The sequence below is a fragment of the Calypte anna genome, chromosome 1, assembly GCF_003957555.1.
Source record: "Calypte anna isolate BGI_N300 chromosome 1, bCalAnn1_v1.p, whole genome shotgun sequence".
Taxonomy (NCBI): Eukaryota; Metazoa; Chordata; class Aves; order Apodiformes; family Trochilidae; genus Calypte; species Calypte anna.
In genome coordinates this window covers 83,854,215-83,879,279 of record NC_044244.1, presented here as the reverse complement: position 1 = coordinate 83,879,279, position 25,065 = coordinate 83,854,215, and the positions used below count along the sequence as shown (strand labels likewise).

General features: G+C 38.9%; 1 protein-coding gene across 1 annotated transcript; it reads right to left on the bottom strand.

The window, feature by feature from the left end:
- Positions 1 to 435: 435 nt before the first annotated feature.
- ADGRG7 (adhesion G protein-coupled receptor G7) lies at positions 436 to 24,798 on the bottom strand. Its single transcript, XM_008499946.2, has 16 exons — positions 24,689 to 24,798; positions 21,288 to 21,395; positions 15,851 to 15,982; positions 14,993 to 15,102; positions 11,958 to 12,113; positions 11,337 to 11,428; positions 10,905 to 11,023; positions 10,709 to 10,819; positions 10,004 to 10,164; positions 8,375 to 8,524; positions 6,855 to 6,967; positions 4,691 to 5,055; positions 4,072 to 4,153; positions 2,985 to 3,146; positions 1,747 to 1,903; positions 436 to 660 (listed from the first exon to the last, which is right to left on the bottom strand). Exons 1-16 carry the CDS (start codon positions 24,792 to 24,794, stop codon positions 436 to 438), a joined length of 2,349 nt encoding a protein of 782 aa, XP_008498168.2. The 5' UTR covers positions 24,795 to 24,798.
- Between the last annotated feature and the right edge of the window lie 267 nt (positions 24,799 to 25,065).

Genomic DNA, 25,065 nt, shown 5'->3' with positions numbered 1-25,065 from the left:
GAGCCAACAGGAACTGTGCTGTTTGTTGATTTACCTTTTGGTTTCTAATTAAATTGAAACTCCTGTTACGAAAGGCAGATAAGAGCTACAGTGCTTAGCCTAAGTAAACATGTTCAACCAGCCTGAAAAATGAGAAGGCCATAAATAGAGCAATTTTTATCCATGCTTACTATATAAAACTGTAATAACCCCAACTTCAAAGACTTTCCCCAGTGCCATGCAGCACAAGCAGTATCAAGAGGATTTAGTGCTGCATTGCTGCTTAACAACGGTGCAGTCTTGATAGCATGCGCTCTTCTTGACTCCTGGTGGTCTTGGCTTGTGATCTGTTTTGAGCTACTTGCATCTGGAGTGGTATGCCTGTCATTCAAGATACCTGTGAGATCTTATAAAGCAAATGGATTGCAGGATTATCTTTCACATATAAACAGGTTTCTAAATCCCGTTAGGGACGGTAGATAAGGAAATATTATCTGAAAAAGTCTGAGTTGCTCTGAATGTTTCCTGTGAATGTTTCGCAAGCTCTGCTCTTGAAACATAGTAAGTTTTTGAATGTAGATACAATGGTACTTCTGGCTCTCGGAGAACAGGAAACACTTCAGAAACTTTTTTCTTGAAGATTGATGATCTGAAAGTGTACAGAATGCAAATCTGAAGTCCCTGTAGAGTAAATAGAAAGTGTGGAGTTAAGATTTTGATGGTAAAACCAGACAATAATAGGTCAATATTATTTTACTTCAAAAACAACCACAAAGTTATTTTCAGTGACTAAGATACTTGTATCTTGAAATACAAGTAGTTCTTTCAATAGGAAATTTTTTCCATGTAACTACAGATTTGCTACTGTAGTCATTTCATCTGGACTTCGTAATGGATGATTTAGCATGACTCAGGATTGTATTCTCACCCTCTGATGGAGAGGGTGAAGTTAAAACCAGAGCTAAATGTGGCTGGTGTGCACTTTCATCACTTCAATCAGGAAAGGAAGCAGGATTTACATAGAAATATAAAATTTCTATACTGTTCTTTTAAAGTCTTATTACAAGGAGTAATCAGGAGTATCCTGTTTGGTTGTTTGGTTTTTGGTTTTGGTTTTTTTTAAAGGCTCAATGTTTTAAATAGATGGATCCATGTTCCCTGTTCATGATTTTGGGTTTAAATCATGGATATAACCAATCCATTGGTGCAGTAGTAGTCACTTCAGAACTTTTTGCACTTTTTTTATATCTCCAGTGATACACAGACCCTCAGTTTTCAGTGGATCAGACTGATAGTAAAAACCTTAATATTTGGAGGTAGGATTTTCACATATTTCCAATTAGTTATTTTGTAGAAAATGTTTTGTAGATAATTATTGTAGAAAATATTCAGTGATGTAAAAATTCAGTGCTGTAATAATAAAGTACTTCATATGCCCTGTATGAATATAAAGCCAAGAATATAGGAGAGTCATGGCACAGAAAGAGTCAGATGCTTTCCTGTCAGCTTTTATCCAGCATTGTTGTGAAAGATCTCAATCCATGAAGTTTTAATTATAATTTTATGTGTAATGTGGTATAAGAGAAGCCTCTCAGACAGGGAGGTCTTTTCAGTGGTGACCTTGAAATAAAAATTTGGATATTGGGAAGAGTTATGAGTGACAGGCCAGATAGATAGCATCCATCAACAGAAATTCAAAAATGCTTTCCAACAAGTTCCCAAGCTATACCAAGCTATTATCAGTCTCATAATTGCTAAATATTTTACCTGGGTAGTATTCAAAATGCAAAATAGATAGCTGAAAACTAAACTTGTTTCTTCATGACTTATTAACATGAGGTAGCCTATCATCCAGGTGATTCCAAGCACTACCGCTATAGAGATAGTGCCAATCATCTTTTTCATAAATGAATCCTTTTTATTCCTATAAACAAAACCAAACACAAGTTATTGAATCTTTCTCTATACCATTTACTATCTCTTTACTATCTCTTTTTTATTTATTCAGTGCTACATTGCAAAGACATGTTACTCAGTTGAGCTGAGGACAGGTGAGTTGAGAACATGCACCTCCCTACATTTGTTTGAGCTATGGTCCGGAGAAGAAATACAGAAACAGATTTCTAAACAAGTTCATCAGAATAATCTGTGTTTGGAGCACATAGTTTGGGTCTATCTTTCTTCAACAAAAAAGCAGGGTTTACTAAGGCAACTAGAAACACTGAAAATCAGCATGTTAGATGTTATAAGCTTTTTAGAATGCTTATAAATGCAATCCAAATGTGCTTAATTTTCAACGCAAGAATAAGCTGCTGGTGAATGTTCATTGTGCAGTTTCTCTCGAGCACGAAGGGAGTCAAAGGTATTTTCTTTGCTCCAACGGTGAAAATTGTATAAAAAAGGAATGAAGAAACTGTACAAAGTTTTGCTGAACATTTCACTTATGTGGGATTAGTAAAAGTCAAAACATTTACCATTTAAATATTGCAATGTACATTGTGGAGTTTGTGACACACAGACTGTGACAATAGATGGAATGTTGATACAAAGCAAATCTTCTTCAAAGATGCTAGAGAACTGGTCTGATGTTCAGATGTTCCCAGAAATTGATAATTTTCTTTTGGCTGGATCCAGCTCTCCTGTCACTTATACAGATTTTAATAAGGTATAACTTTCACTGAATTCAAGCTGAGTGGCACTGCCAGATAAAAAGGGGGCAAAATCCTGAAATGTGTACACGTTTGAACAAAGTCTGAGATATTGCAATAATGGAATTAATTTTCTGACTGCTTTAAGTACTAAATATTTTATCAAAATCTGCATTTATGACAAGAAAGTCTGAGCTAGTGGCAAGAGACAGAGAATATATATATATATATATATATATATATATATATATGAGACATATATATATATTATATATATGAAACATATCTAATATATATACATATATAAGAGACAGAATATATATGTGGAATGGTCTGAGGAGTCCTTTGCCATCTCACCTTGTCAAATTTTTGTTCTTCTTCCATATCACACAGACACTGATCTTGATGAAGACAATGATGTTAAACAGGAGTATAAGTGCTACTGGCAAGAGGAATGACCACAACATGGGCTTTTGCATACTGAAATTCTTATTTTGATCCAGTGCTGCAAGCCAGCAACTTTTCATATAAAGAGAAACCATTTCAAAATATTTGTTAGATGCATTATTCAGAATACCAAAATAAATAAGAAAAAATAAATCCACTTTTCATCCCAAAAGATCCCATGGGGTTCTTCAGGTCTTGTTAACCTATCTCTGAATTGCAACCATGCCTTGGGAACTGAGGGCTTTCATTTATGCTTCTCTTTCTGGAATGCAAAATTATTCATCAGACACACTGCCTAGAGGAATATAATGCTATAGCTAACCAAATAGATATCTGGCCACCATATCCAACTTTATCTTTAGATTATATATTATAATAGAGTTAAAGATTAATAGAGGAAACCTGATGGACAAAGGTTGAAACAACTTCAGGACAACTTCAGGAGGACAGGGTTATCCTGCAGTAATACTGACCTCCTTTTTTTCAGTGCCAAATAATCTCAAGTTAGAATTCAACACACCCTAAATGAGTATCATATGATGGCCACTATGTGGAAGAGTGGCTGTGCTTATATTTCCAATTGAAGTCTGTCTTTGCTCTGTATCATCCACCATCACCAATATACATTTGTAAGCCTGATAGCCTGCTTTGGTATGTGGGCACTCAAACAAATACAGATACCAAAAGCACAGAGGATATAGTCATGTTGCACAAAAAATTTTTAAATATATGGGAGAATTAAGTTTAGGCACTGAAATGCAGTTATGCACTTAAGTGAAGGTCTTGAATTTCAGTTAGGCTGAAAGGCAGATGTGGATCCAGTACCCTAAATCTTTAGCAAGGTGAACTGCAATTCCTTACAGCAAATGTTTAGAGGAGTCGTCTTTTAAATATTTAGATATATAAAATAGTACACAAACCATAAATATAGAATTGTATTAATAATGAGCCATCACAAAAGGTGTGGGATAAGTGTTGTAATAATACATGAACTTACAATTCTTCTTGTCGGTAGTTTAAAGCTTTTCCTTCTCTGTAAGTAGCTCCAAGTGTTATTGCAACTACTACAGCAGGGATTCCTAATTAGAAGAAGAGACATTAGCAATTTATTTTTTGGTTGCATAGCCATACCTCCATTCCACACAACTAAGTTTCGTGCCTCCTGGAGTCCATAGTTTTTAAGAGCTCTGGATCATCTGCCTCACACAAACCTGAATGGGTTTTCTATAGCTTAGAGAAAAGGCAGGACTGAAGTTTGTGAGCACAGTTTTTCTGAGGACAGCTCATGACTTTTTTGCTTAGTTGACAGAAACAAATTGCCGAACGCCTTGATTACTGTGAAAATTTCTCCTGCACACAACAGATGTCTGTTTCTGTGCCAGTGAGCAAGCAAGTTTTAGTGTCATACCAGGGCAATAAAAACAAGCTCAGTTTATTCCAGTCGTGTGAGCAGTAGCAGGAGATGATTTATTAAATCACATTGAGCTAAACCAACGAGACACTAAGTATAGCTGCTAGCTGCTATCTACTAATCTCCTCTCTTTGCAACTCTCCCTAAATGTACCATGCATGGATACTGTGGTAAAAGTTGCCACATATGTGACTTCAAATCTTACCCCATCCAATTACTGACATGGTTAAGAGGAAGTGTCCAGGCAGGGGCTTCATGGCTCTGAGCAGCAATAAGTATAATTGTGTAGAATTGACTGCTGTCCACATAAATGTTGCCAACAAAAAATAGTGCAGTAGGACAGCCATGGCTGTGCATCGAGAGTCAGCAGGAGGATCTATGATGTCAGATGTGAGTAAAGTGTTGCTGGCAGTATCGTAAGAGAGGGATTGCTGGTAGTAGCTGGTGGTATTGCTGCTGTGGTTCCTGGCATTTTTGTTTTCAATTCCACAGATGAAGATGATGTTAAAAATGAGCATAGAGAAACAGAGACTCACTAACATCCACGTTACGGATGACTTTCGAGTTTTCCTGTGGGTAGGAATACATTTAAGAGAAAAAAGTACAGCAAAATAAGAAAAACTGTAGAATGTTCATTAATTTCTCTTGATATTAAAAGCAACCTGGGGTGTGCAGTCTTTATACAGAGAGAAAACAAAGTAGTACCTTGTTTGCAGAATTCTACACTGTCATTACTTTCAGACAGCTTACCAAATCCGTTAGTTTCATCTGATTTCAACTAGAACAGAGAATAATCAGCACCTTTAAGGACAGTGCTTTTTCCAGCAGCAGCTTGAATGCATTTTCTTTTTTTCACTCTGCTCTTCTTCTAATCTTTTTCTTCAGTGTAAGATGTGAAATAGCATAAGACAACTACTTATAAAAACTCTTCAAGGTATAAGAGGATAATAAACCTTCACTTCCGAACTCTATCTTATAAATGCATTTAAAAGGTGTAGTCTGGAAGCTCTTAAAATTTTAAATACAGCAACCTTGGTGGAATTTCTCCAAATCAACATTACTGCAAGCAGGATGAGAAACACTGATCTATGATAACTACAACTCCCTTGGTGTGACTTTGCTTGTCATTCAAGGGGAAATCACATGACACCAACAATCATGGGCACATCTGTCATGGAAGTTTGCTGCAGTTGTGTTTGAATTAAGTCACTTACAGTAAAACTGTAACACAAGCAGTGTACATAACCATATATTGCTGTATAATTGTGATGCACTGAAATTATCTGTTCTCTACAGACATTTTACAAACAGAAGGAAATAGGGTATAGAAACTATCGAATAGACAACAGAAATCAGAATAACATTTAAATAGGATAGCAAGAGGAAAAGCTGGGGAACAAAAGATGTGCTTCTACACAAATGCTGAAAGTGTAAGCAATAAGACAGTGGGCTAAGATGATAAGCCTCAAATAAAGACACCAATGTAACAGGCATATTGGTAACTGGCTAGAAGAATGAGAAGTGATTAGACATTTTCCTACCAGGACTCAGTGCATATAGGAAAATAAAAAGGAGGTCGTGCTGCTGGTGGAATACTGTTATACATTTTTAAAAGCCTACCACTAATTGCAAGTATTGAACTAAACACCTCAACATGGACCAGTGTAGCAATAACACAGCACTGGGTCTCTGTTGTCTGCTGCCCAGTCATGGTAGGAAAAAATATGTCAGGAAGGCAGCAGGGGACATGAAAGGCAATGGAAATGGCAGACTGCCATTACTTCATGTCCACAAAACAAATGTCACTCTGGAACCTGACAAGGAGATTAGACATGGTGATGGGATCCCATGGTAAAAGGATCAACCCTTGTCTTGATCCTCAGTAGCATACACTGCCTGCCTGCCTCCTGCCTGCTGGAGAGCTGCCCAAAGCGGTGGAAGGATTTGCCTTCTCAGATGCCCTGCCCAGTGTTTCCGATGAAAGGCTTGGCCTTTTGTCGGATGAGGCTCTTCTGTACTCTATTATATAATTTCTTTTCAAAGCTCACATTTTTTAAGGTAGATTTATTGAACAATAATCTCCTATATATCCTTATATTAAAAGATTAACATTAACAGAAAAATTAAAGTTTCATCTAGGTGAGTGGCATGGCTGAGACATTTCATGTCTTCACTTTAACTAGTAAGCCACACTTATTTCCCAATCTACTCTACACAATTAGCTCTTTTTTTTTTAATTTTATTTTCTTCTCAATAATATTGCAGTATGTTCTAAACTGACTACTGTCTTAACTTTCCTCGAATTATATACAGAGCAAAATAATGTAACTTAGTATAAAATACTTGCAGTTGTACATCTTCACTCTTACCTAGTGAATATTTGAAACAAAATGGTAATGACCAGACCAGCCATGGAAAATCCGAGACCAATGTAAGAAATATACTCCAAAGGCTTCGCATATTTATATTTGATTCTAAAGGCCTAGAAAACAAATCTGTTTCAGTGAAAAGATATATTTTTTACAAAACCTATACTTCGAGTTGCACATAGAAATAAAAACGTTTTAGTCAAGCTAAGACTGTTGCTAGCCACTGCCAAAATTTTTGGATCACACAAAAATATTCTGGACCTCCAGACTCAAGAAGCTTGTGAAGATCTCCAAAAAGACACTTTGTGATGTCAACCAAATACTTATCAAAACAGCAGATTAAATTATTCATGAAAAAATGCAAGGTGACACAAACTGGAAAAAGTGGCTTTAACTTTTTGCACTGGTGTGCATTCTGAATTTTGGCTTCTAAGATAAGATGTTACAAAGAACTAAAGTTCAAAACCAGTTATTGTTTGTATAGTGATAGTAAAGCAGCAAATAAATGTAAATGTATTGAGTGAAATAGAACATACTGTTGTCTTTGCATAAATGAATGAAAATGTTCTCTAGAATATGGTAATTTAGTACAATAAGGACATGCATAAGATAAAGGGAAATAGAGAAAGAATAAATATTACAAATATGAAAATTCTATTATAACCGAGTAAAAAGAAACTCTGAAATCCTGGCATTGCTGAAGTCCATGACCACAGATACGTAATTTTACACAGGGAGTGTTTTGTTTAGAGAAGCTGAAACAAATATTGAAAGAATGACAAATGTCAGAGACAGTTAGTGATTCCTAAATAATCTTATTAGTATGAGAGGGCTTAATGGTAGCAGGGTTAATATTTACAGAGCGATTGCTTTTGTAAACATATAACTAAAGGAAGTAGTTGATGTGATGTACTTTGAGTTATTTACCCAGCCCAGGCAGTGCCACAGCTAGCCCAGATCCTGAGCTATGCTGTTCATCTTGGGGCACTTCAGGCTTCAGAAATGCACTCCTTTACCAACCAGCTGCAGCAATGGAGATGCCAGCTCTCCCCTGCTGCTGGGATACACAGGCAGGTGGGCACAGCCACTATTGGTGTCAGGGGAAGCCAGGACTGGCTGTCTGCAGTTTGGTTCTGCAGTGAGAATATCTTCTCATTCCCTATTCTCATAATTTTTCCAAAGCAGAAAAATGAAGCCAAATTTTTTTATCTTGGTATAAAAATATATTAGCTTTCCAGCAGCCTGGGGGCAACTGGCATGTCCCGATTTTCCAGCTGTGCCATTAATCAGAAACAACTACATAAGGACATCTCAGGCTCCTATGCCTTCTAGTTTAGTGCATCTACATACTCACATTGGTACGGTGGTCTTACAATTGAAAATGACCAAACAAATGAGAAAAAAACCCCAAACCAACCAACAACAACAAAAAAACCCTAAACAAACAAACAAAAAAACCCCCAAAACCCCACATTTTTCCCGTTCAAGAAAGGACAAAAGAAAAAAGGACGACAGCCTACCATCAGGACAGCAAAATTAGTAGTATGATTACACATGCATCTCAAGAACTGGTCTCTTCCTTTTGCGCAGCCGACGGTGCTCCAGTCGTTGGCAGTGTAGTTCCAAAACACACAGGCATGATCATGGAGCTGCAGCTCAGATGTGTTGTACTGTGCATTGGGATTGCAAGGAGAAAAAGTGGCCATAGAAACTTCAGCAGATAAGAACCAGCAAATGACATGTACTGACAATTATCCGCTGAAAGGGGAGCTGGCAGCTACTAGAGGACTCATGGGGATTCCAGTAAAACTTATGACTGATACCAATAACTGTGTGGTTTTGCATTTTAAATATGCTTCATGTGTCGTTCTCAGTCAAGATTCTTACTGAAATTAGCCATTTCTGTGATTTACTCAGGTAATTACCATTCAGATGTCCATTGACCAGGCATTAGAAAACTTACAAATGACTTTTGTAGAAGTCAGACAACTGCTTTCAGATATTAGTAGCATTAGAATACTGCCAACCAGAGCTGACTGCACACAGTACAAAGGAAGCAAACAATAATAAACACCATGCACCCATGCACCATCGCCTTCCCTTCTGCAGCACGATGGTGCTCCTGCAGTCAGATGTTAAACGAATGCAGTTGTCTTCGAATATGTGTTTGCAGGGAACTTCAATTAAAACTGCTTTTCAAATAAGCAACAAGTATCTTGAAGTGAAAGCAAGTGTTCACAGTATTAGGTAGTGCAACTAAAAATGAGGAATGAATGTAGGAGTTAAAAAAAAATCAATTAAAAGTGTGTTTCAGTGATTTCCTTGGAAATGACACTAGTTTTCTAGGTAACATAACTGTATGAAACCATGATGGTGATTATAGATCTATCATATGCATGTATTTGAGCTTAAAACCTTTGCTAAATATTTTAAGAAGGAGCCAACTACTGTTTTCTGGAGAAACCATGCGAAAATTGAGTACAAATTATCTGAAAATCCATTTATTTTGGTCAAATGGGCACTCCTAGAGCATTTCCTCCAAGAAAGCAGTGTCATCTGGAATCAGTTCCTGGCAGAGGAAGTCAGAACAAAATTTACAATGATTTTAAATGGAACCAGGAGTTAAAAGATAATATGAAAAATGAACGCTCCCCACATTTGTATGTGTATCAAGCTATGGCAGTCAAACTGACTCCTTTTTGTTTTCAAAAATTCTGATAGTCTTCTGGAAAGAAAAAATATCCTCCAGAGGCCTGGCCTTTTTCATTCTTGATTTAAGATTCCTCTCCTCAAGGACAAATCCATTCTGGTATATCTAGAACTTCTAATGGAAAACAATTTTGCTTGCAAATATCCTCATTTAGCAGTACTGGGCCAGTAACAACAGGTGATAAATAGATAAGTTGAAAACCGTTTTCTTTGCCATGTTATCTAAATACTGTTCCTTATGTCACCTCTACATCCCACAAAATCTCTCATATGGTTATTGCCAGAAATCAAAGCCATATATATATATATATATTAAAAGCAAACAAACAAACAAAACCCAAAATAAAAAGCCTCTGAGTCTCTTGAGGTCCTGAAGACAGGTAGAAGGACAAGGGCAGCCTTTGTTTCAAATGAACTTGGCTTTACTTACAAAGGCTTACCTTGGGGCTGAAGGCTATTTCAACACTGCTGGTACTTCCACCATCAATGTTGCCAGAAATTATTTTTTTAGAGAAACCACTGTTACTCTGATAAATCCTTGACTGGAAAAGTTTGTCATTTTGATACAACACAAAGCCAACTCTTCCATTGTTTGATGAACCTTCATGAGGCAAGAAAAAAAGTATGTATGTATGGATAGCAGGTACCAGAGAAGCAGGTGCTTTTAAAGAAGCTGATGCTATGCTATTTCAAACATCCAATATTTACAGCACATTTTTGTTTAGGTATTTATTCAGATTCCTTCAATTTTTTTTTTTTAATTTTTAGTACTTCCTGACGTAGTAATTTTAGTTGGAAAGGTTGATGTCTTTGGATTTTGGGTGAGGCAGATACGTCCTAGCTCTTGATCCTGGTGTCTGCAGAAGCACAGTAGAAGATTCTTTACATTATCAACTTGAGAAAACAAAACAATTGAGAAAATCCCAAACACCAAAAGCATTCTGGCCATTACGTGTACATGGGCATTAATCTATGAATAAGATTATTCAGATCATTTGACAGGTGCATTTCTTCTATCAACATGTGTCATCAGCATGCATAAAAAGCAACATGTAAATACTTATATTGGCTTAGGGATTTTTTTCCGAATTTTTACTCATTCGTAATTTTCCCAGGAACAGTTTTCATTAGGAGAAAGAATATACTGTTACCTGTAATGTTGAGCAGTATCTGAACTTCAGTTCTGAGATCATGGAGAAGCCCTGCGACATTTTCCTGTACTTCTAGTTCTGTTGATGGGTAGTTCTGTGTTGTGCCTGTAAAAAATTAGCAGTGAATGCATTAAGCATTATGCTACATCCTGCCTTTTCCAGGTAAATCTAACAAGACACACCAACTTACTTCTCAGTGCAGAAAACAGAACTGTAGAGGAGTTTAATTTCAGTGGGGCAGACTGGATTGCAACATTGGGCTGTGAGATGTTGCCTGTCAAAGAAAATTCCTCCAGTGTTTTTGTGAGTCTGCATTGAAATAATGAGTGGGATAAAAGTTACCATTACTTCTTAATACACAGCTACAAGTTCAGTTTCTGAGCTTCCTCTCTCATTTGGTTCTGCAGTGAGAATATCTTCTCATTCCCTACTCTCATAATTTTTCCACAGCAGAAAAATGAAGCCAAATTTTTTATCTTGGTATGAATCTACTGAATTGATGAAACTACATATTGGCATTGAACAGTAAAAATATTTTCTCTTGTCCGTGAATTACTTTCATCCTGGAACAGGAGGGAAAATGGAGTTTTACATATTAAAAAATGGCAAAAGCTAAAGTTACCTTGTTGAAATATCATCAAGATAATTGTCCTTGAATTCTGTTTCGTTGGCATCCAAGAGCTGACTCACTGTAGCCATCACTGCCACAGACGCCTGGTACAGGCAGAAAAAAACATGCAATATTCAAACGCAGTCAGAATAAATCATCTTGTGCTACATAATGGATAAGTAAAGTAGAAACACTTAGTAAGTACTGCTTGAAAGTACACACATCAGAGTACATGAGTAGAGGATGCCATTTGTGAGAACATAAACTTTGTGACAATGATTTCATAAATACCACACTTTCATTAATTTAGACAGCAAGGAAGTAAGTTAAGTAAGTTAAGTAAGTAACTTAAGTATCAAATTATGCTTGTATTACAATACATGCAAGTCTAAGCAACTGATAAGAAACAAATTAACACTCATTGCTGAGAACTGACACAGCAGTGATTCCACAAGTAGGGACCCCAGGTCACTTAATTTACTCTGCTAGATGGCAGAATGAATGCATTTGGTTGTGGTGTTACGTACAGCTCAGAGAGAGGAGAGAGTGTTCCTTCTGCCAGCAGAGGGGGACAGAATTGATATCCCAAATATGAAGCCACAAAAGTCTTATTTTAGTCCTAGTAAGCCTCACCTCAGAGTCATGTGAAACATTTGGCTTTTGAAGGATATGCACTGCGATGTTTGCAGCATTAGAGATGTTCTGTGTGGTCAGTTGCTCTGGCATGGAGGTGAGGATTTGAATGTTATTCGCAATATCTGTAACATTGCTGGAGTTTGCAGCGTCAATCTGTGAGGAAAATGCCATTCAATAGGAAGAAAATGTGAAAAGGAGAACAGGTCACCACTTTTATAACATCCTCACATAGAATCAAAATGTACAAGTAATTGGTTGTCTCAGTTGTTTCTGAGCATGTCAAGTGCATCGTGCTTGCAGATTCTCCCCAGGGGATAATTCCATAGGCTCATAGAGTAGCTTGGGTTGGAAGGGAATCCTGAAGGACTGCTATCCTAGGAGGGCTGGCTGAGACCAAGTTGATCAGGGGCTCTCTTTGAATATCCACAATTTCCCTCAGAAACCTGCTTGTGTTTGACCAGCCTCAAGAGAAAAAATTTTCTCTTTCTAACTGTAATCTTCCAAGTTTCCTCTTTTCTCTGTTGCCTCTCCTCCTAAAACCTGAAAAAGAACCTGACCCCATCATTCTCCACACTTTGTTATAAGATGGCACTAGACAACATCAGAACCTTCCCTTTTGTCTTGAGGACTTTAAGCTTCTGAGTCTTTAAACGACTGTATACTTGTCACTTTTCCTTAAATTACTAGAATGGGTTTTTTTTTGAAAAGCCATGAAACAAATATGAAACTACAATGAAGGGCTATGAGGATGATTAAGAAACTGGAACACTTGCCTTATAAAGAATGTCTGAGAGACCGAGGGCTTTTTAGTATGGAGAGGAAAAGACTGAGAGGGAATCTAATTAATCTGTATAAATATATGAGGGCTGGGTGCCAAGAAGAAAGGGACAACCTGTTCTCACTTGTACCCTGTGATAGGATGAGGGGCAATGGGTCCAAGATAGAGCACAGGAAGTTTCACTTCAACATGAGGAAGAATTTCTTTACTCTAAGGGTTACAGAGCCCTAGAACAGGCTTCCCAGGGAGGTTGGGGAGTCTCCTCTGGAGATTTTCAAGACTTGTCTGGATGAATTTCTGAGACCTTCCCTAGTCTTGGTCCTGCTCTGGCACAGGGGATTGGACTTGATAATCTTCAGAGGCCCCTTCCAGCCCCTGACATTCTGTGATCCTGTGAAGAAACCTGAGAAATTTCATCTGGAATAATGCTTCTCAACACAGTGCTCATAATCTGCACCAAGAACATTATCCTCACTTCAGTACATTGTGTATAGTGTTGGCATGGAATAAATCTAGAAAAAAAACCAAAGAAAATATTCTGGTACTGGAGTCTTGTAAAAAGCCCTGGTTGTGTCCAGTTTGAGACAGTCAGAACTTAATGGGTAGAGCATAAATGTCTATAGTATCTTAAGATTCTACATACAAAAAAGACGAGGCATTAGGTGTATATTATATGAAGGTATAGTTAGGTAACAATAAGATTTAAAGAGATAGGAAATCTAATCATCAGAAGAATTTTCATCTTGGCGACCAGCTAAGCAGTGTATGGAATTCTTACTGACATTGAAGATCTTAAATGAGTAGCTTTGTCACTGAATCCTCTCAAATTTTTTATATTGGGAAACTGTCAAAACCCAGATTCAATCATGCAGCTTTGGAGTGTTTATAATGCTTGGAATAGTAGGAAAGAAAAATGATTGCATTACACAGGGGGGAAGGAAGTTAACATTTACAAGAGATTATATTATTTGACTTGAAAACATCTGCAAATGCACTATGAGCAAACAATATATCATGAACATCTATTTTCACTGTTTTCATAGAATCATAGAATAGTTTGGGTTGGAAGGGACCTTAAATATGATCTAGACTTCTGACTTTTAGCATGACCTCATATTCAAAGTAAATATCAGTATTGAAAAGAACAAAATCCTTTTAATCTGGACTCTGGGTCACTAGCATGAAGACCTCCTCCAGCCTTGTCCTAGCAGTCACTGGGCACACTAGGTGGCACCATGACATCAGTTGTAACAAACCCCCAAAATACAGGCAGCAGGCTAGGTTTCTGATGCACAATAATGTTGAAGTTTATTAGCATTAGAAATGGCTACTACTAATATTATATATTACTTTAGACAAGATTTACATTTGAACCTTTTAGTGAAATGCATAATATGAGCTCAAGGGTTTCCCCATCAAAGGATCCAGGCACTCAAAGTATTGGATTGAAGGTACAACAGTCAAGGAAAAGCATCATGAAATGGACTTCTCTTACCTAAAGGGCCTGTAAATGGTTTCTTTTTTACTGCTTTTATTTATTTATTTATTTTTTTCTCCAGTTGGGAATAGTGATAAGGAAATGAAGTGCAGTAGGATAAGAACAGCAGCAGTGACTGTAATGTGCTTAGTCACATTCAGCTCTTCATGTTTTGAAGCTAAGGCAGAGCTAAGCCTTAAAGCAAGGCTTAAGGGCTTAGGGATTTTATCAGCAAGAGTTTGCCATATAAAAGAGTTGGAGTTTGAATTCTTGAGGGAGAGAAGTGTTTTGTCTGTATTCAGCTGATCACAGGACGGAATGGAAAGGCTTTGCTCTGAATCCCTCCTAATGTGTCAGTGACAGCATCGCTTCCTTCGTTTTCCCTCATGCAAGACTTCTCCAAATGCTTCCGATTTCTTACCAATTCGGTATCCTGGATTGTCATTACCTCCATTCAGAGCTTTTTGCTGTGAACTGGGAGTTGCAGCCCAGTTAAGAGTTATGAAATGACATGCTGTGCATTTCTGACATGCAAAATTAAGCAAAATAAAATAAGCACCATTGGAAATCAGGACATTTGCAAAGCAAGCATGTGTCAAGAATGCCACTGAAAAATGCTTTGGTAATTCATTTTGCTTTCTGCAAAGCTATAAGAAATATAGCACATACCATATTTCCTGCCACAATTTCCTATCATTTTGTTTTGGTTTGGTTTGGTTTTTTTTGTTTAGATGACTCAGAATTTTAGACACTGTTTAAATGATAATTTAAGATTACCTGTAATGCTAAGGAGTCCAGACTTTCATAACAATTAAGAATCTTGGGGGACTCTAAAACAATATTTGTCCCTTTTCTGGAGCACATCCGGATTGCTATTGAAATGTTACCTGTAATATTGTAAAAGCAGAAATGCATACAGTTAGCATGGAAGCACACACTCATATGCACATGACCTCATAGGGAATTAAAACTGTACTGTGGGTGGGACAGCCTATCCAGTGTTCTTTTCTGTTTGCATGTAAAATATTTGTCTTTCAATGTTACAAGTGACCATCAGTTATTTAACCAGTTATTGTGTTTTTTTAGAACATGTGTCTTGTATTCAAAATATTATCAGTCACTGACATTATTAATTCCGAATTCAGATAGATTTATGCTAGAGTTGTAGGGACACTTTTTAAACAGGAAGCACAGACATCAACACTAAGAAACACTCTCAGAAAGACTTCTTTAATTTCCTGGAAAACTTGTTTTATATGTTGTTAAAGAAATGCGAAGGGCCTGTGGAGCAGCTGTGCAACACTTACTACTCCACAAAACTGCCTCTGAAAGCTGAGGAAGTTCACTGAACCGCAGTTGATGGAAAGCATCCTGGCTCCTAATGCTAAATAGTTAGCTATAAATAGATTTTTTCTTCTATCAAAGGGCTGTTCAGGAGCAGATATTAACTGACTCTCAGCCCAGTCCCAGACAGGCAGCATTATGACTTGGCATGCATACCTGAAATTCTCTGCACTTGGAGTAGAAAGCTGTGTGGAAAGGTTTGCACTCCTGCTGCCTGAGCTATGCTGTTCTGGCTTCACAAAGCTCACATTAACTTTGGGGAAGCAGAAGTGAAAGGAAAGAAACACGTACCATTCACAGTATGAGGTTCACATTTTTCTCCGGAGTTGCCATATTTACCCACTATAATTCGTTCAAAAGTAAGGTTTCTTATAATGCCTTCAGAGATGTTCACTGTGTAAGTACTGGCTTCACAGAAATTAGCTGCACAGAAGGAAAAGAAAAAAAAAACAACAAAACCCACATATATCCAGATCAAATATTTTTACTATAAGGACCAATTTTCAAAAAATAGTATTGGGACAAGAGGAGCTTATTGAATCTTTTGCCCTAGAGGAAATACAAGCAGTCAGGTGAATCTCGTTTAAACGTGAGCTGCTGAGCAGTGGGACAAAAATACACATTTGCTCCACATAAAGATTGGACAAAAAATGGTCCTCTGGTGACTCTGAACCATGATATGCTGGACGTGACTACTGGCACAGGAAGCCACTTCCCCAGTGCCTGCTGGAACAGTATGGGGTATCCACTCCTAGTCCCACACCTTGTCTAAGCACTTGCTACTGGTTACGTCTGAAGGGAGGAGGATGAGCTCCTGACTCAGTGGCCTGACCCAGTACAGCAGCTTGTTGCATTCTACTTAACACAAATTTACCTTGCAATGCAGCAGACTCTTTAAAAAATTGCAGCAGCACACAGACAGAAAATTTTTGTCTGATCTTAGGACTTGAAACATCCTGGTTTTGCTGATTTTTGCCAATTCAGACCATATTTCAGCTGATTGTGTCCCATTAGCCGAACTGAGACAAAGAAGCATACTTATGGTAGATGGGGGCTTAGGATCCTGGGTTATTTTCCATGTTCTGGTATGGACTTCCTTGCCAAGTCACGTAACTTTCTGTAGGTCCTGTTTTCTACAGGGTCTTGGTTTTCTTGAGAAACAAAGCTATACTTGCCTTCTATAGAAGTGCTTATGAACAAATAAGGATGCATAACTCTGCAAAGATCAGGTCTGTCTTACAGCTCCATGCCTGAACCTCACACTCCAGAATATGATTAGGAGGGTGAGAAGTCTCAAAAATGTGAGGTGGCAGGAACCTCTGGAGTGCACCTGGGCCAAACAGCAGTTCTACATCCTCATTGGGGAGCATATTCCAGTGACATGTTACCTTTCTAACCAAAGTATTTCTCTTCATGGTCACTCTCATCCTCTTAAAATGCAATTTATCACCGCTGGTGCTACCAAGAAGAGTTTGTATTGTATGATGTTTGCAATTCCCACTCAGTTAGCTAGGCTGATACTAGCTTTTGCTTCAGCCTCTTCTTCAGCACAGTGAACAAGCCCAGCTCCCTCAAATACCTGCTGTAGGCCACCTCTCCCACGCTAGTGTTCTTTGCCTTTTTGGCATTTTGCTTTTTTGGCATTGGACACAACCTGCTGGATCATGTTGAACTTGGCATCCACTGTCACTCCCAGGTACTTTCCAGAAGGGCGACTCCTTAGCAAGCAAGTTCCTGGTCTGTGCCAATGTCCCTGACACGGAAATTGGCTTTTGTCCTTGTCAAACACTGTGAAGTTTCTGTTTCCAAGATCCTCCGGTTTCTCTAGGTTCATCTGCATTAAATCTCCACCATTAACTGTGTCAATAATCCCTGCTTCCCATCCCAAGTCTAGAATTGCCTGTTGATTTGCTGAGTGGGCATGCGGTGTCATCATGCAGGCCTTTGATGAAGACATTAAAGGATATCAACTAGCGGGTTGCTCTGCTTTTACAGTATTCCTGATTGCCTTCTATGACATCATTACTGGCTGGCTGGCTAAGGGAAGAGCAGTGGATGTTATCTATCTGGACTTGAGCAAGGCTTTTGATACTCTCTCCCGTATCATCCTCATTAGGAAACTCAGGAAGCGTGGGCTAGATGAGTGGACAGTGAGGGGGATAGAGGGCTGGCTGTGTGACAGAGGGTAGTGATCAATGGAGCAGGGTCACGCTGGGGGCCTGTGATCAGCAGTGTCCCCCAGGGGTCAATATTCAGTCTTCATGGGTTTTTTCATCATGTTCATCAAGGACCTGGATGAGGGGACAGAGTGTATCCTCAGCAAGTTCACTGATGATACAAAGCTGGGAGGGCTGTGCTGCCATCCAGCATAACCTGGACAGGCTGGAGAGCTGGACAGGGAAGAACCTGATGAGGTTTAATAAGAGCAAGTGTAGGGTCCTGCAACTGGGGAGAGAGGAAGAACCCCATAGCACCAATAGAAGTTAGGGGTGGACCTGCTGGAAATCAATTTGGAGGAGAAAGAGCTGGGGCTCCTGCTAGACAGTAAATTATCCATGATCCAACAATGTGCCCTTGCTGCCAGGAAGGCCAATGGAATCCTGGGTTGCAGAAAGAGGAGTGTGGCCAGGAGGCAAGGGAGGTCATTCCCCCCATCTACTCTGCCCTGGTGAGACCACAGCTGGAATACTGCATCCAGTTCTGGGCTGCCCAGTTCAAGAGAGACAGGGAACTGCTGGAGAGAGTCCAGTGAAGGGCAACAAAGATGACTGGGGATTGGAGCATCTCCTATGGGGAAAGGCTGAGAGAGCTGGGACTCTTTAGTCTGGAGAAGAGAAATCTGTGGGGAGACCCTGTTTATGTCTACAAGTATCTAAAGGGTGGGTGCAAGGAAGCTGGAACCAGACTCAGTAGTTCCCAGTGACAGGGCGAGGGGCAATGGGCACAAGATGGAACATAGGAAGTGCCATTTAAACATAAGAAAAAATTTTTTTCCTATGGGTGTGACAAGGCACTGGAACAGGCTGCCCAGGAAGGTCTGGAGTCCCCATCTACGGAGATATTCAAAACCCACCTAGGTGCAGTCCTGTGTAATGTGCTTCAGGTAATTCTGCTTTATAAAGTGAGAGAGTTGGACTAGATGATTTCTAGAAGTTCCTTCTGACTGATAATTCTAGGATTCTGTGATTCCAATCAAGTCACCAGTCATTATCCTTTAAGTCTGGCTGTTGAGTTACTTTTCAGTCTAGCTAATGGTTCATTCACTCGAACTGTATGTCTTCACCTACCAATGAAGAAATGCTAAGGAAGATGGTATCAAAGATGTCTCTAAAATCAAGGTGTATTACTTCTACTGCTCTTCCATTTTCTATGTAGCCAGTTATTTCATGCAGGAAGCAGTTAAGTTAGGTAGATGGTTTTTGCTCTTTGTAAATCCATACTGTTCCTGCTTATCTTCTTGTCTTTCACATATGTGAAAATCACTCCAAGAGGACATGGTCTATAATACTTCTGGGGCCTGAGGAAAGCCTGAATGGCTTATGGTTCCCTCAGTCCTCCTTCTTGCCTTTCTTAAAGTTGGGCATAATGTTGGCCTTTTTTCAGTTCTCTCTGGCTTCTGCTATATGTGACAGATAGCAGCTCTATAGTGACATCGTCCTTGGGAATGATGAATGAATCCTACCTAAACCTATGGGTCTGAATACTTTTCTGGTGACCGTGCCTTCCTTTGACAGATGAAAGCCAAGGATAAGTTGCTACAGTCATGCATGAATACATAGACATTCATACATGAGTACCTTTTCAACCTTTTTTTTAATCATTCTAGTTATTCAAGCCTTGATCTGAAAGTGTTTTGAGGTTGTTTACATACATTTCTATATTATTTGGTTTTTGGACTTATGAAAGAGAGTCCATCTGAAATCATATTTTTTGGTGCTTTTTTCTTCATTCATCCAAATCTCAAATTTTTGCAAGTATTCTGACTCCAGTAGAATTGTTCCAGAATTTCAAACAAACAAACAAACCATGAGTAGGAAGAAAACCAGACCTTTTATCTTGATCTGTGAAGGGAAATAACCATGACATAATTCACAAAAGGAATGAAATATGAGTCAAGGGGAAATCTTCTGTCACCAATGGAACAAAATTAATTCTCAGCAGTTGGTTACCCTGTGTGCCCCGCTCTCTCCTGCTGACAATAAACCAGGTGGCCTTCTTTCATAACCCCAACACCTGACTGCACTTCTTTCCAGCTTTCCCAACACCTTTGCCTCCATGTTCCCACACTCTTTATGCCCCACCATGCCTCAGCTCCTTCCTCACCTCTGTGTCCTACATCCATCTTCAGGTTCCCAATACATAAGATATACTTTTTAATTTTGTTAGCTGGTGGATAGGAGAAAAATGTAATGAGTAGTTTAGAGCTCTGAATCTTAGTGGCTGGATTAACTGGCTGTGTAACCCCACCTCCTCACTTCTGGCATGTCTCCTTGCCTTTTTCTCAGTAAGGTATTTACAGAGTTGGTCTTCTGTACCCAACTAGTGATATCTTCAAAACTCGTAAGACTACAGATTTCTAAGACTTATGAATATCTAATTAATTTTGTTGAAAGTGGTCACCAAGTGAAAATTGCCAAGAAGGTGGAATGACAGGTGGGCAATATAAACATTCCTTAGTGTTTGTTATTATTTCAGGTTAATTATGCCTGTCCAAACATTCTTACCTCATGTATTTTAATAGCTACAAATATTAAAATCTATTCTTTAAGACAACCAAATACAGTATATCAGAGGGGTGAACACAGGGAATTACAGTTATCACAATGGTTTGTTTTCCATGCTGAAATCCCAGCCATGATTATTTTATTTAAGTAAACTTCTCTAAAACTTTTTACCTGATGTTCCAACCCATTATGAACCCATCCACTCTGTCATTGTCTGTTAGATGTGGTACCCATCCTTCCTTTAGGGTAATGACATGGGAGACCTGTAGTTTCCATCTACCTAGCAGTCTTCACCAATAATATTTTACTGAATGAGCTGCAGATCTTTTGAGATCCTTCTGACCAAATATGTGAATTCATTTGACAAAGGCACAGCTGACACATGACAGCACATCCATGGGTCACACTGGCCACAATGTGAGTTGTTGGCTAAGGAAGCATGAGCTGAGGATGTTAGCAGCTCTGGCAATACTGTACTGTGGTGAGCCAGCTCCCTCTCCAAATCCTCTGGGAACATCAGCTCCAGTTACAGCAGTGCAGAGGTACCAATACCAAGGAGACTGAAAAGGGAGTCAACCAGGCCAGTGCTATGCCAGGAACAGAAAATTTGACTTATTCAAAACCAGTGCCAGTGGAAAGAGGAGCTGAGGGCAAACATTGTCCTGCAGGGTGCTGAGCCAGATGGCATCCTTCAAACCCAGGCAGATTAAGACACAGCAATATGGGACACTGAGGTCTGAATCAGACTTTTAGGTCACTGTGATCTTCAAACAGACAAATTCAAAGAAAGGCCAGATTAGCCAGAAACAGGCCACAGACATTTGAAACCTGTAATGTCTTTTCCAGATATATTACTCATTTAAAACAGTGACAGAAGTGGAAGAAGGGTATGGCCTCAAGGAGCAAGAAGAGCCACGACATTGTTTATGGATATGACCCTGCTAAGGAGGTTGGGGATTCCCATAAATTACTCCAGTTTTCCATGCTACTTGGGTTGTACTGACCTATCTCACAAAGAGATCCCACCCATTCCTCTGGGCACACGCAGGCTCCATTCCAACAGACACCACCATTGATACAGAAGCATGGAGGTACCAGAGATTCTGTGCTGTCTGTGTAAATAAAGAATATATATATACATATTCATTAATAGATATGCAAAACCACGTATCCATCTAATTTAATGAAGGATAAAACAACCATGATTTATTTGAAGCTTCAATTAAAAATATTCAACTAAAAAGCATATCTGACCCATCATCTTGCCCAGGTACTGCCACGGATCCCTCCTTGCTCCTGAAACCAATGGCATAAATGTGGGGTCAAAGCTTTCAGATATAATTTCCACAGCAATGTAGGTGTAACAGTTCTGTGCAGCTGCTGGGTGAGCAAGAGTGATGGTGGGGGTCTCCAGGCTGCACTAAAAGCTTGAGCTGCTGAGCCCATGAAAAGCCCAAGTTATTTCTGAAAGATTTCACAGAAGGAAGATGGCAAAGCAGGGCCACAGATTCCCAATGCTGAGGGACCCAGAATGGTAACAAGGATGTGTGGATATTGGCACCTTCAAGAATCAGACAGAAATACTCTGATTTTAGACTGCCATTATAGGACAGAGCAGATAAAAACTCATGCCCATTCTCATCAATAGCTTCTATTCACACTGCAGGATTGGTATCGATTTTTACTCTTTTGGCAGAAACAGTGGGTTTTGTGTGATGTAGTCATTCCACAGCTTCAGGAAACAAAAAAGAACCGCATACCTCAGAAAATTCTGAACATACCATAGTATATGCTGTGTTCAGCAAGCTTTGAAAATGTTAAGGATTCTTAAAAAAAGAAAATGTGGCATGGCTAAGGGGTATTCTGCAGCAGAAATTGCAACAGGGGAGGGGGTTGATGGACCACAGGCTCTGAAAGATGGGTCCACAGATCAAGGTTTCCCAACAGTCAGTCTCACACGGTTCCTAAATGAAGGATGGAGATGGAATCCCATCCCATTGTGCCACTGTGCGTTGAGTGCTCTGTACGCCATGAAATAAAACAGAAAAACTGGAGCTGAGGACTGCAATTTGATCTGGTGTTTTAGTTCCTGTGTTTTGAGATGCTGACAAATAAAGCCAGAAAATTCAAAAGTAAACAATGTTGTCAGGAACACATGTGTTATTGTATATGTCTAATATTCTCACTGAACTAAAAAGATTGCCTAACTTTTTACTCTTTGATGGGATTATATAACCGAAAGATTCCTGCAATCTGTAAGGGATTTGCCACATGGTGGGGGTAATTCTGTTCTTGGCACACACCACTCAGCTTGTTCTCATGCTGTTGCTATTTAGCATTTGTATTTCAGGCTGCATCAGCTACATTACAGCCAGATGTCTAGAATGACTGTGGAATAACATCTATGTGTCTGTAGGTAATGTCTCCTCAGTTTTTCCATACACGTTGTCTCCCTGTTGGAAATCTTACAGAAAGGAAAGGAAAACCCCTCCAGTAATTGGGGCCTGGGTAGCCCAAGCTAAGCAGCTGTAGACAATGGTTATATCTGGGGCAGACAGGTGCCTGGCAGGGCAGCTGTGGCCCCCTGGCTCAGGTGGCAGGGACATGCACGTGGCACATGTGGCAGAAGAGTGACACTGGGGCTGCTAGAGGAGTGTAGGCAAAGCCAAAAGTAAAAAGGAAGAGAGGGTTCACTCTCCTTTGAAAGCAGTAATACACAAAAGCATGAAGCTGTGGGGTGGAAAGTCCAGGTTTTACCCCTGGAGGTGTGGACACAGCTGCCATGCAGCACATGCAGGAAAGGACAGGTGCCAGCAAACAGCTTGTGGGGTTTGTTAATATTAGTTCAGATTGTGGCTCTATTTTGTGCTTCCTGGTAACCTTTCTTAGCCTACTGTTCAAGGTCTTTTGTAGCATTGTAAAACTTTTTTTTTTTTCCAGAGGGAAATCTGTGTCTTTCACAAATGCAAATTCCTGAGCTGACTAATGCAATCCTGTCTACCCCACAAGCAATAAACTCCAGTAATTGTGGCATTGGCTTAAAATCATGCGGTTCTTCTGGTTTTATTTTAAGATTCAGAAAACATCTTCTTCTTATTGGCTTTTGGCTTTTAAGTTTTTCAGAAAATAATCTCAAGAATCACATTGATTTTTACCTCATATATTTTTAAAACTAAAAAGATTCTTGCATAAGACTGTGTCATAATGAACTGTTGGGTTTGTGGCTGTTTTTTAATAAAATATTGTGGGACTGCTAATGCTAATACTTGTGTTTCCATTTTGAATAAAGAAGAAACACTACCACTACACACAGTAAGCATGGCATCAGAGGAGCATGGGGGTATTCTCCCTCCCTGAAGTAGCTGCAGTCTAGACCCAGTTCCTAGCAGCTTGTTTGCCAGCAATTGTGTAAATCCAAGGCACAAGGAAGTATTCCCAAGCTACACTGAGAGTTAACTCCCATTTCATCTGAGTTTAGCTCCATCAAATCAAACAAAGCACTGGGCAGATACATATATTACCAAAGGCAGATTATTACTGACATATGTTCAACAACTGCTGTTTACTTACATGCCATTTCTTGGGCTTGGGTATGTTCCCTCCCTACAAACATCTGATAAATTTCTTGAAGTAAATATATCCTAATGTATCTTTATGTAAGCCTTTCCCTAGGCTTCTTGATCTCCAATCATATCTGACTCCCTACTGGACAAGTAGCCAGGAGTGTCTGATTCTTGCTATGAATTCTGAATAGAGGTCCAGGCCTAATTTTGTATTAAGTCAATATAGTGAGTATTTTCCTGAGAGGAAACACTAAGCAGTGTTCTGCTCCAAGTTTGCACTCGAAGGTGTCTCACAAGGAGGCATTGACCTGATTTTCAGGTATAGAATATGCAAACCCATATATCTGATATTCTTTCAACTATTTTTTCTGTAATGCAAGTTGTAATAAAAATATAAACAGATGCTATACAACATATTTTGCTTATATGCATGCAAACATATAAACAAATGCAAAGCTGAATGTTTCTTCTTTAAAACACAACTTATTATACTAGCTAGAGGAATTTTTCTGTTGAAAAAATAAATTAGATTACTACTGGAAGAGTGAGAAAGCTCCAAGACATTTCTCAAATTGTATCAGAGAAATCGTGTACAGTGTAAACATGTTACAAAGTGAGTACTCCAGAGATTGTTTACAGGCCTATTCTGTTCTACAGCAGAACGCAAAGTTTGGGGTATGTCTTTAAACACCAATGTAAAAAGAAAAATGTTTCTACTTACGAAATGCACAGCATGGATATAATAATGTTTATCAGAAATCATGTTAACATACTTAAGGAAAGGAAAAAAGACCCTGATGAATTTAAATAGAGCTCAAATGTGGTAGAATTCTATTTCTTACCTGTTTTAAACCTGAGGACAAGCTGCCAAAAGCACAGAGCCCAAATGGTCACAGTCACTACACAGCAGGTAATTCCAACCAATGTTCTGTCCCAGTGTGAAGACATGTTGTGGGGCAGACTGTCTGCTCTGCTATAAAATGGTATTGTGCATTCATAACCTATCATAATGGATAAACCATTAACTACTTCTCCACTGCTAAAACTTTAACCTTTAACCTCTTCTGTTCCACTTAGAAAAATTAAAAACAAAACAAAACAAAACAACAACTTTTAGTGGAGAAGTAGCACACCATTATTTCCATAATTTTCCACTTAATAAAAAATTTCACTTAGCAAGGCATTAAATGTCATGGCTTCTACTTGCTAAAGGGATATG